General features: G+C 38.2%; 1 protein-coding gene across 1 annotated transcript in view; it reads right to left on the bottom strand.

Moving 5' to 3' along the window:
• The window catches only part of grm2a (glutamate receptor, metabotropic 2a), a 56,996-nt gene that overhangs the window by 11,503 nt on the left and 32,463 nt on the right, over window positions 1-13,030 (bottom strand). Inside the window, exon 3 of the mRNA XM_066664135.1 lies at window positions 4,958-5,795. Within this exon, the coding sequence (XP_066520232.1) occupies window positions 4,958-5,795 (838 nt within the window). The remainder of the gene's footprint in view (window positions 1-4,957; window positions 5,796-13,030) is intronic.

Raw genomic sequence — 13,030 nt, 5'->3', positions numbered from 1 at the left:
TCACTTGTCTGCTATGTAGAAGCTCTGGACACAGGTGCAAACAGTTCATTTACATGATTGAGGCCAGGAGGTTGATTCGCAAGTCTGCCTTGTTTCTATGATGTGATTTCACAGTCAGTGAAAGAACATCAAATATAGATCACTTCGGATGAGAAGAAATGCTACAATTAAATTTGTTTTCAAGACATTGATAAGATTTTTTCCTCTGTGGTTTTGTGAACAAGCCATGCAACAGACTTTATCTATCCAGTGAGGTCCCAGTTTTCCAATTTCATTTTTATTTTTTTAAGCAAAAAATTTACAATTTGTACTATCATTACCTGATCTAGTCGCAATTAATAGCACAGCACAAAAAGGGACGCAAGGGTACACTCTTAAAAATAAGGGTACTACAAAGGTTTCTTTGAGCAATGCCATAGAAGAATTACTTTTGGTTCCATAAAGAACCATGTTTGTTAAAAAGTGTGGGTGTTTGTGTGTGATGAAGATTAAAAAAAAAATCACTTTATATAAAGGCTCTTTAAAAGTTATGTGATTCTTTAAGGAACCAAATATTATTTCATGGGATTACTCAAAGAACTCTTTGTAGCACCTTTATCTGTGTTAAAATGAGTACACTGTATTGGAAATCTATTTTTTTTTATTGAATGTCCTTCCCAAAAGCCAAGTATATATATAAAAAAAGTTGTTAGTAATATAGATTTAAAGGGGACATCTGGAATTGTGGGTAAACGCTGTTTTCTGCTTTGTTTATGTTTAGAAGCTCCGTGTCTTTTAAGGTGGAACAACTGTATATCTGATTGTTTGTATGTGACGTTTAATTTGTCTGTAAGATATTATTCACTGTTTGAATTATCACAGAAACTCAATTTTAACTACAGATGTTTAGTTTTATAATGTAGTTGGCTATCTCCCGAATCTGGATATCAGAGCAAAAATAAATTAATATTATCCACCAATGGAGCAGGAATAGAACAAGATCTTCATCTCAGTTTGTGCTTTTCAATGTTTCAGTGTTCCCTCCATTGTCTAAAACACGAGATGCCTTTGCTCTTCCATGAGCAGAGAGAGAGCCTAGTACACTGGACTGAGACAGCTTTTATGTTTTTACCCATTTACTGACACTGGGTCTCCGTAAACAAATTAGACTGGTTTTGAGCATGCAAACAGACTGGAGAACAGCCAATGGTGAGAAAACATCCTCAGATTTGTAAAAAGCATGAACATCGCCTTTAACATAAAATATCCTTCGGAAAAAATATCTTCCTGTTTGATTGATTTAGCATAGTTCAGGAATCTTACTCTGAGCTCAGCTGTTTTTTAACAGGACCCACAGAGCCACTTATTCATTTTAGAAAACCTGTTTCCTCTGAGGCATCAAGGCTGGCACAAGTGTGGACAGCTGTGTAAATACAATCCAATGACTGGTGGTCTGTTTTTCCTCTATAGTCCACACTTGGCACTGAACAAGGTGTCCTTAAGTTTGTGTGCAGCTGATCCAGAGCAGTTTTGTCTAATATATGACTCACAATCAGAAAATACTGACCTACAAACACAATGGACTGGAAGGATGCCTGGAGTCCAATCCACTTCACTACAACTGTTTTCCCTAAAGGGCACTTCATAGCTCCATTGATCTTTTTGATTAGGCTTTAACAGAACAGCCAGCAGGACATAACATCTGAGACTGAGACTACATCAGTACAGTCTGATTCTAAAGCAGAGCAATAATGCCAACACTAGCTCTTTGATTTGACCAATTTATTTCATCGTAAATCATAATGCTATAATCCGTACAGCATTTCATAACCATGAGGCCATGGAGCAAAAGTGGGCTGCAAAACACCATCAGATTGTGCTCTGTCCAATTCTAAGGTGGAATGAAAATACAGGCCAGTGGACCATAGTGGGCTAGGCTTAGCATATAGCCGTCAAAGGCAGGAGGAAAACTACTTTATTAAGTAGAGAGAAAGAGATTTTTTAAATGGTAAACTTTACTGACACAGCAGAAGGCTTACACTTGCCCTAGCCACTATAAACAACATATAATACCAAATAAAATCACATTTTGTGGAGGCAAGCACCAAAATTCCCTATATAAAAATGTGAAAGCAATAAAGCTTTCTTAGTTTGTTTGGGTTTTTTAGGGTGTGTGTGTTTGTGTAAGAATAGATGGGGTTCTGAGCTGAAAAAGTTGAGAACTCCTGCTGTATAAGAGACCACCATAAAAGGACATGTTCATCTTCTAGGATAAGATTACAGATTACATCTAATAAGTGTTGCAAATTACGCAAAGATATCTCATTGTAATATTTACACTGTATTACACACCGCTGTCAGTAGTGTGACAAAAGCAGTCTCAGAGCGTGCAGCTGATAATTAAAGTCTCAGTGTTGCAACATGAGTTGCAATAATTCTCCTGAAGGAATAATGAAAAGAATCTAAATAAGGCTCAAAGCTAGTGCTGGGCGATATGAGCGCAAATCAGTATCACGATTAATTGTACATTTTACCAAGATTATGATTAATAAAAATTATTTATGTTTTTTCTTATTATTATTTTTAACCCTCACGAGGCTTGTGCTGTAAATATGCTCCAGTATTAAAGCTGGGATATATTTTCTAATGTTGCTGTTAACGTTCCTCTCTTGTTTATTGAGCACTGTTTTTATTTGCTGTGTGATTTTGCTTTGGTCACTGTTATTTCTCAGCATTTACAGTTGACTTCTTTTTGTTCACTGTCATCTTAATTATAGTCAAAACACAGCATGTCCAAACCACAGACGCTGCGTTTGTCTTTGGTACGAGCTGCTTGAGTCGCTTGGTCAGCCTCTGTATTTAGGTTGTGGCGATGGGGCAGAATCACGTGACTACAGGTTGGTAGCATGGTTTTAAAGGGACAGTACATGAACACACAGTGGGGAAATAACAGAACAAAAATAATCGATATAATTGATAAAGACAATATTATGTAGATTAGAAATTCTGAATGTCGATTTCGATTAATTTTCAATTAATTGCCCAGCCCTTACTCAAAGCTCTGCTCTCACAGTGTTTGTCTAAGAGTAATCAACTCTTTATGTTCAGTCAATTTGTCTTTCTCTCTCTTACTCACACAGAGGGATTCAGGAGCAAATTAATAACATGACAGCCTTATTAACCAAAGGAAATGTAGCTACTCATAATGTGTAACTGTCATTCACTCAAAAGTATTTATCTCTATGCCTTCCAAATGTCTGGAAACACCCTTCGTTAATTGAATTTTCAGTCGAGACAAATAAATACAATATACTCATCGATCAGCCTCAGGGACTCTACATACATAAGATGCACATGCGTATTGTTTTTGTTATTATTACTTACCATTCAAAATATTCAGAAGAGTTTGATTTTAAACAATCTTCACATTTCATTCATTGAATTTCAGCTTCTCATTATCTAGGGAATCCCAAACCCAGTCAGTGATAAGTGTTCTTTGGCTGTCACACCATTTTTCCTAAAATACCAGTAGTGTTTTATTTGATTTACAAATGTTATTTCATGTTGTCTATATTTTTTTCTCAGTAATGGATACTTGCGAGCTCCACATACCTTCAGATAGCTTAGGAATGATGTAAATGTATATATAAATATCACATTTGGGACAAGCTTTCCATTTTTTCTACAAGTGGAATATCATATGCATAATCTCATCTTCACTGGAAATCATTCTTTGTGTAGTTGGAAGTTAAAGAGATTTAATAAATCAAAGATTTATTACATTTTACAAAAGAAAATCTCAACTCTTCCCAACCCAGAAACAGGGTTTATAATAACCTGTTACTGATGGACTGGAAAATAATTCAGTGAAGTGTGGTCTCTGATTTAGGCACAGTACTCTGTATGATACTGCAGATAACCTCATAGTACATTTGCAAGTAAATCGATAGTGACATAGCTTTTATTGTTGTAACGCTGTACTGCAGAACATTGCATTTGAAATGGTACAATGCTCTTGGAATTAAACAGTGCAGACTGTCAGCTTTCATTTACATATTTACATCCGTGCTGGCTGAATTATATTGGGATTACACTGTTTATATATAGTCTCTCCATCCCAGAGCTCAGAGGACCACAGGGAATTGAAAAAATGAACATAAAATACATAAAGTTGTCATGTTTAGTATTTACTGTATGTCCTTTACCATTCATGACCGCTGGAGGTCTGTGACCCATAACCTCATTAAATGCACTAAATCCTCCCCTGGAGATACACTGCCAAGACTGTAACACTGCCATTTTCAGTTCTTGCTAATTTAAGGGGCTTTCTTCATAAAATGCATACTCAATGGTGTCCAGGTGTGGAGAACGAGTCATACACCACCATGCCAATATGTAGTGTGCTTTAGAATATGAGCTGCTCTTTTAAGTAGTCTAGAGACTTTCAAAATGTTTAGCAAATCATTCTGTTATTGAGGATGTGGGTGGTTTGCATCTTGTGGTGAATGTATTATTCTCTCTATAGATGTCACTGAAGCCTTCATTTGTTTAGTTATTCTTGGAGACTTGCTTTGCTTTCACTATTCTGGTCCTCCCTGATACAAGAACACTTGTTATATTCTGATGTACAGAACTGTCCCAGAAATAATCCTACACATTGCAGTCCACAGTTTAGTGACGTCAGGAAAGTGCAGACATACAGCACAAAAGTCCTCAAGGGTGCTAGTTTTCAAAGTGTGAATTTAGGAGAGGTTTGTGTGAGGTGGCCCAATCATTTAAACTACCAAGCAAATACATTTTAACACATATTGGAATTTCTCAAACATATCAAAAATGGTTCAGAGAAAACCCATCCACCTTGACCTTTGCCTTACCTTTATCATATTATTATTACTGTTTTAGTAGTAGTGGATTTAGTGGTAGTATAGACATGGACCCTTGACACAAAATATCAGATTAGTGACTCATTAGTACTCACCATCAAACTTTGTCCTCAAGATGTGTTCTTTGTAGAACTTTTTTCCATTCAGTGGTTTCATGGCGCTGCAGATTTTGGTGCTGTTGGGGCACACTGCTTGTCTCATACTGTGCAGAGCATGAGCCATGGCATACACAGCATTCATGACAAACATGATCTTGGATTCTTGCTCAAACTTGCCATCTCTGAGTGAATGCTTCCCACAGTTGATGTCATGCAGGCTGCACTGGAAGCGGTTCTCCCAGAACTCTCGGAACCAGGGGTTGCGCGTGTTGTTGTAGGGATTGAGGTCAGTGAAGTACTCTGCAAACGGTTGGATTGGGTATGAGGCAAGCTCAATGGTGAAAGCTCCATCTGCCACTGTTTCACTCCCTCTCACAACACTCTCTTGTGCCCCCCAGCCATCACTGGCCACCCAGATGAAGGACACATTCATACGGTTTGCTGCCACTAGAAGCTCCCTGGCATCCTCACTTCTTGTGAAGAGGATCACCACTTTCGCATTTGATTTTTGCAACAATGACCTGATCACTGCTTCATAACTGTAGCGGTCCATGGAGCGGCTAACTTTGGCTGAAGTTGCAATGCAGATCTGCAAGGCCCTGGCTTCCTGCTGGAAAGCATCTATACCAGTCTCTCCATAGTCCCCCTCTGAAGCTACAGTGGAGACATAGGTCCAGTTGAAGTAGCGCAGGATCTCAGCCATGGCCTTGGCCTGGTAGAAGTCCGGGGGAACAGTTCGAGCAAAATAGTCATAGCGTGACTTATCGCTAAGCTTAGCACTAGTAGAAGCGTAGCTGATCTGAGGGATCTGGAAAAGTCGTAAGAGGTTGGCCACCTGCAAGAGAACACAGAAATATGTATGAGACAGATTCAGCAAAGGCAGTCCTCTGGCAGCTTTCTGCATCCATGCTGAGAAAACCACGAACACAGAAATGTCTGTTCGAGATTAAACGAGCTATTTATGGATCTGATAGTGCTAATCGCAGAAGGGTTTTCACTCCATGAAACAGTAAGCAAAATGAAAATGGATTATGAGCTGTGTAATTCTTATACTAATATACTCTCATAATGACTCATAGCGCTGAGAGGAAAACACATTTCCATTTTCACAAAATATTCAGCTATGAAGGCTCATCATTTTTAACAACCCACACAGAATAACAGTCACAGTAAGTGTACCACATATCATTCAGCAGCTAATAAGCTCCCACTGGGGTTAGTCTTAGCCATCGTACAATCATGTCTTTCTCAGGAATGAGATTACAGCTACATTCTCCTAGTTCTGCAGTGTATTCCCAGCGATATAGGAACATTAAATAAAAAGACTGTTTTGGCAGCTCAGGCAAAATATAGGACACACTGGGAAAAGAATGACACTTTTTTAAACAGGAGGTATCCACTTCAAGACCCTAATCACTGTAAACTACACATTATGTCTTTAGTTAAGCTGTTGTAATCTTCTGAACGCTCACTAAATGACTCTGAAAATGAACTCCTGTAAAATTAAAAAAAAAAAAAAAAAAAAAAAAAAAATATATATATATATATATATATATATATATATATATATATATATATATATATATATATATATATATATATATTATGATCCGTGCACATGTAACTCCTCTCTCACAGTCTTCACATTTGCATTTGTGAGAGGGTTTACAATCACTAAAACTTTTCCATTTTCAACCTGGTGTTTTTGCACCCTCTAGTTTTGACATTGATATGGTGCTATACAGGAGTTTGTATTTATTTAAATCAAAGGACATTTAGTCACGTGAGTCCTAAAGGTTCTGAATTTAACACCTTTTCTAAAAACATAATGTATAATATATAGTGGAATAAACTAGGCATACAGCCATATTTTGATTTACAGAGGACAGTTTCAATCTGTTTTTAGATATGCAGCAGCGGTTGCTCTAAGCTGGTGCCCTTTACAGAAGGAGTCACTGTAAAACTGCAAAATATGATATGATAACAAGCTTTAAATTAATTATGGAATGTCTTTGATTGATACAAGTTTAAAACGTATAGAATGAATTAATATTCAAGTGAATCAGAGTTGGATTAGTGCTAACTTTGTTCTAGACCATAGCTAGACCATTAGCAGTGTTGTTTTTCTTGATTTCTTTACCCATATTTGTTATCAACATTGTTTATAGTCTCAGCTCTCAACATTTAGTCAGAGTTTTAGATTAACTCAGATGTGACACCCAGGCCTTTCAGAGGCAATGTTGCCAAGCCATTTATTCGGCATGAAGACCACACCAAGAAAGAGGCAGAGTGTTTTTCCAAGCTGTTTGTGTGAGTGTGTGCTCTACAGTGCAGTGCTGACTGAGCTTTGCTTCAGGCTCTTCTTCACAAGCCTAAGGGGAAGGCCGTATGATCACGCCATAGAAAGCATGAAAGAAAAGACATGTTCTGCTTGTGGCCTTTAGCTGTTCTCCCCTTCTGTTTTCCTCTGCACTTCTTCACAACACAATGACTGCCATCGCAGACAAAAGATTTTAACACATGTATGCGCTGAGACTAGTGTTCAACACTGCTGGTCAATTGACACACTTGGTTGATTTTGGTTGATGTTGAAGTGGAAAAATAAATACAAAAAAAGTGCTGCAGTTTCCTTTCATTTGTTAATCCAAAAATTACATATGAAAAGAAAAATGGCTCAGTGAAATTTATCCTTCATAACATTCAAACCTGCTTTTACAGTGTCATCTTCAGTAACTGCCTTATGTTCTTGTCTCTCTGTTTAACTTATCTGCTTAGTGTTTCTTCATCTTTACCTTTGTTTAAGAATAAACCACATTTGTGGCTCAACACACAGTAAACACACCTCACCATATTACATAAAGTCATCTGCAAAAATGTAAAGTTTATAATTTGTCTACTACTTAATTTTAAGGCATTGGTGAGACCCTATGACTTACCATAAGCTGGGTATCAATCCAAATATTTCACAAATATTAAGCACAATAAAGAAATATTGGCAAAAAAAAAATATTCCATCCACTACACTTTTACGAATAAACTCAGATGACATAAGCTCATGTGATAAGGGGCAGCAACAAAAGGAGCCAAATAGACATAATTGGGTGGGCTTTTGCTTGAAACAATATCAGCTTCATAGCTGTTAATATTAAAAACACACTTTTTTTAAAAAAGGTTGATTTAATATTTATTTGTTAGGGCTTCAGTGTAGGTATGAACCAACCAAAATGTCATTGTTATTCGATTATCTGACTTTTCCACCTTTTCCAGCATAATTTAATTTATTTGATTTTTTTCAATATTTGTGTTTTTTGGGCCTTTTCCACTCTGGTATTTTATGTACATATTCATACAAAAAAACTTGTTGGATGAAAACCTAATATAGTTATGACTTGCTATGTCACAATATTGTGATCATTTCTTTATGAAATAGTAAGTCATGAGTAGAAGAAGCTTTCTCATTATAATGAATTACTAAAAATCTAAAAAATGAAATAAAATAAATAAAGTCAATGAAACAGACTTCTCTATTTATATGAGCTCTTGTGGACAAAACGAAAAATATCTGTGGTAGTGTAAATCTCAGAAATGCATGTGATTAAGCAAAAGAAAACAAGCAATCCCCAGTCCATTTTACAGCAGTATGACATCTGAGTGACAACATATTACAAACAAAGGTGTCAGAATGCTCCATGAGCATTATATATCAGTCATTTATTTGAAAACATTTAAAAATCCTCATTAAGACCTTCCAGTAATGAACTGGAAGCACAGCTGCACTGCATTCAGTTTTCCCACTACCTGCTTTCTATAGTTTTCACAGAGAGGCCAACACCAAGAGTTCAGCATACATTTTTTATATGTGTTGCTATAGAAACAGTTGGGAAGGGAATGAAAGGTTTTCTTTGAGAAACAGAGGTTAATCTCGAAAAACTCATCTTCCCTGGAGGTTCCTCTTCTCTGTCGAGATCAGCTTAACTGGGAGTTTATTGTCATACAACATTATCCCAAAAATCTGCCCTGCTTAAGTGGTCCTGACAGCCCCTATTCAAATGGGCTATGTTTGGAGACAGCTGCCAGGGAGGCTTTTTGAGAGTGAATGAGAGTTGTTTTCCTTTGCGACCAGTTCTATAACCATAAACAATATTGCACACTTCCAGACACAGAACAGAAGCAAAAGCATGTTTTAAAAACCTAATCCTCTTTTTTCACAAGTTAGTTTATACAGATCAGTTCAAAACCTTCCACATGCTGAAAAAGCATCAGTCAGTCATAATACAAGAAACATGACAGACGTAGTGTAGAAAGCCAATTGACTGATTGATGAGCCCAACAACAAACCACACACAATTACACTTACATTTTCTTAGTGCATATTACTCTCACATTGATACTGTATGTAACAGGGGTATAACACATGGGTTCTAGGTGAAAACACATACGCGCTGTGTTATTGCACTTATGCTATTCTTCTTTCTAGGTTTTAGCACTGGCCTTGCTCTAGGAGTGTACTAGCTGGAATACAAACTCCAACCAAACACAAAGCTCTTGTTTAAGCTGCTCTGGATAAGGCACCTGTTAAATGCCTTAAATGTAAATGTTAATGCAAAGGTAACAATGGATTAATGTGGAGGAGACCATTCATTCTGGAATGTGGCCAAAATTCAAACCCAATCCAATACAGAGTCATGATAGTTTTTCACAGCGATGGATCTTTAATTACATTACTGAACCTGCAGTGCTGATAAGCACTTAGTTGTCAAAGAATGAGAGCAAACTCTACAGCGCAAAACTAGTGGAAGATGACAGTAGGGGACATGTAACATAAACACAAAAGAGGGGAATTAGGTGCACACACTTTACCCTAACACCTATAATTCATATCCATAAACACCATAAACAACATGCTACATTACCAAGAGACTGGTGCATTGTGGAAGCTGTCACATCACACACTGCTGTCTCCGTCACTTTTTTTTCTTGCACACACACACACAAACACACACAGCGCTAAACCTCTAAAGCATGGGATGCCGTAACACTAATGCCCAATCCAATACAGAGTCATGATAGGTTCAGAGCCTACCTGGAATCACTGGGCGCAAGGCGGCATCACACTCTGGAGGGGGTGCCAGTCCTTCGCAGGACGACACACACTTTCACATTCACTCACACACTCACACCTATGGACACTTTTGAGTCACCAATCCACCTACCAACATGTGTTTTTTGGACTGTGGGAGGAAACCAGAGCACCCGGAGGAAACCCATGCGGACACAGAAAGTACACACCAAACTTCTCTCAGAGAGCCACCCGGGGCTCAAACCTAGGACCCTGGAACTGTGTGACATGACTTTAATAAGAAATCAGATAATTAATGAAAATAATTGCTTGCTTAACCACAGACCAAGTCCCCCAGATTCAAAGAAAATTTTGAAACTTGAAAACTGAGAGCCATTGGCAAGTTCAAACTCCAACTCGGGAGATAAGGGTGGACTTGCCCCTCCATTGTGGGAATGACTTGCACTCTGCAGGATCTGAACACAGAAGCATCAACTTCTGTCAGAGTTGGTATGCTATTACTCAACACTGGGAATAACTCTCTACCAACTGAGCAAACTCCATTCTTATACCACTTCTGGTGAAAGTGCTGGTGCATTTAATGATACTGCATATAGGTTCTGCACAGTGCAAGGTGTTTCCTTGATTAAGGAAAGGGCTGCCCTCATCCTTCTGTTTTTAGATTCCCATCACCAGAAGTTTCAACCTTTGAAATTTACAGACTTTCTAAAGTTCCTGTGAGTCTGGGGGGCTGTGTCTGTTGCATCACAAGCAGGCCAGCGGTTCGTGACAGAAACATAGTTAAATCAGTGAGATCAGAGATGTACTCCACTGCTCTGTAACTCAAGGTAACATTCAGCACTGCAGAGCAGAGGACAGCGCCATGTTCAGGTGAATAAAACTGCTTCTGATTCAAATGTCTGCAGAGCTCAATGCTGATGGACAGTTAGATGCCTGAGACTGTAACCAAAAGTGGCTTTACACAGCAGAACGGAAGCCAAAGCAGTTCAGCAGAAAGTGTTCCATACCCAGGAGGCACACACACGAGTCAGATAACAATTTACTCACTACAGCCAGTGTGAAAAACGTGTCCCACTGAACCAGTGGCTCACGCTAAATCTCAGTGGACCATTGCTGAAGGTTTAAAAAAAAATAGGCAAAACTAAAGACTATGCTGTATTTATAAAAGAAAATATATGTACTCCACCCCCCACCTCACATCATCATCAAAATATATCATATGGCTGCGCACTTCTTAACATAAAAAATGATTGTGCAATTTACTGTATCTTTATAGCATTTTAAAACAAGATGCTGAGGCAGGCAGCAGGGTTTTCACAGTGATGGATCTTTAATTACATTACTGAACCTGCAGTGCTGATAAGCACTTAGTTGTCAAAGAATGAGAGCAAACTCTACAGCGCAAAACTAGTGGAAGATGACAGTAGGGGACATGTAACATAAACACAAAAGATGGGAATTAGGTGCACACACTTTACCCTAACACCTATAATTCATATCCATAAACAACATGCTACATTACCGAGAGACTGGTGCATTGTGGAAGCTGTCACATCACCCACTGCTGTCTCCGTCACTTTTTTTTCTTGCACACACACACACAAAAACACACAGCGCTAAACCTCCAAAGCATGGGATGCCGTAACACTGATGCCTTAGCAACAAAATTTCTTTACACCTGTGGTTAAATCAAGGCAAGCAAATGAGAAAAGTAAGAGTCATTTAATTATTAGAACACAGCCCAAATTCCTCAGTAATATTACATTAAATTTCACAGTTTGCAAGACCTTGTAGTACATTGCTTTTATGTTTCATTTGGCAATAAGTCATAAGTACCCATGCTTTAAAAATGTGGTCTAAAAATAATTAACAAACAGTTTAAAGCTCTTTTTAATTTTTTTTTTAATTTTTAATTACAGCTTACGTAATGACTAGGTGCATAAAAAAAACAAGACTCTCACATGTGTAGACAATAAAATGAATGGTGTTCTGTTCCCTAAAAGCACATTTCACTGATGAGTTAAATATGATTATCAAAGGCTGAACTACAAGAGGCAGCATGGTGGCGCAGCAAGTAGTGTTGCATTCGCACAGCTCTAGGGACGTGGAGGTTGTGGGTTCAAGTCCTGCTCTGGGTGACTGTCTGTGAGGAGTTTGGTGTGTTCTGTCCGTGTGGGTTACCTCACTTTGTGCTCTTATAAATGTGGCTAATGCTGTGACTGGAGAGACTCGGACAAGGACAAAGACCATTCTAAAGCACTTGGAGCACATAAAACTGACTGGGTTATTTTGTCTTAAAGTTTGTGGGTTGGTAGCACTGAAGCACTGAAAGGTGATTTTTTTTGTCCCATTAAAATATATTTATTAAGATGTTAAATTATTTTTGACTGTGTTCAGCTCACTATAGTCAGATGGAATGACTGCTGTGTCTATAAATGACATATTGTATGAGCTGAAGCACATCAAAGATAAAAGTCAGTCACGTAACGACGAAGAGTACAAGTCTGAATCTTAATCTCTAAGTGGTGCACTATAATGAAGGACTAATCTTCGCACTATTCAATCGTATTTAGATCAGCATTTCACTAAAGCTGATTAATTCTGATTAGTTTTGGGCGGTTTCTGCATTGTGCTGGAAGGAGCTGAGTGGTTTAAACATGTTAGACACGGAGCTCATAGCTTCTCTCACAGACTCAGCTGCTGACAGCCTTGTATTCAATTAAGTAAATTAGCGCTGGAGTGCTGCATGGATTTGTGGGCGAAAGTTGAGTGGATTATTCCAGGAAAGAGGATGACTCTCCAAATGAAGGAGCTGCTCTTGACATATGAATATGAATGTGAATATGAATATGGTATGTGCTTCACACATGCAGGACCACACTTCTCCACAGAAGGAAAGCTTAACCATGAAAGAGCAGGAAAAGAGCAACAGGGCAGAATAGAGAAGTGTGACAGTCCACTCATGTCTCGTTCATTCACTCAGCAGCTCC

This window comes from Hoplias malabaricus, chromosome 3 (genome assembly GCF_029633855.1).
Source record: "Hoplias malabaricus isolate fHopMal1 chromosome 3, fHopMal1.hap1, whole genome shotgun sequence".
Classification (NCBI taxonomy): Eukaryota; Metazoa; Chordata; class Actinopteri; order Characiformes; family Erythrinidae; genus Hoplias; species Hoplias malabaricus.
This window is presented reverse-complemented; position numbering and strand designations above follow the sequence as displayed.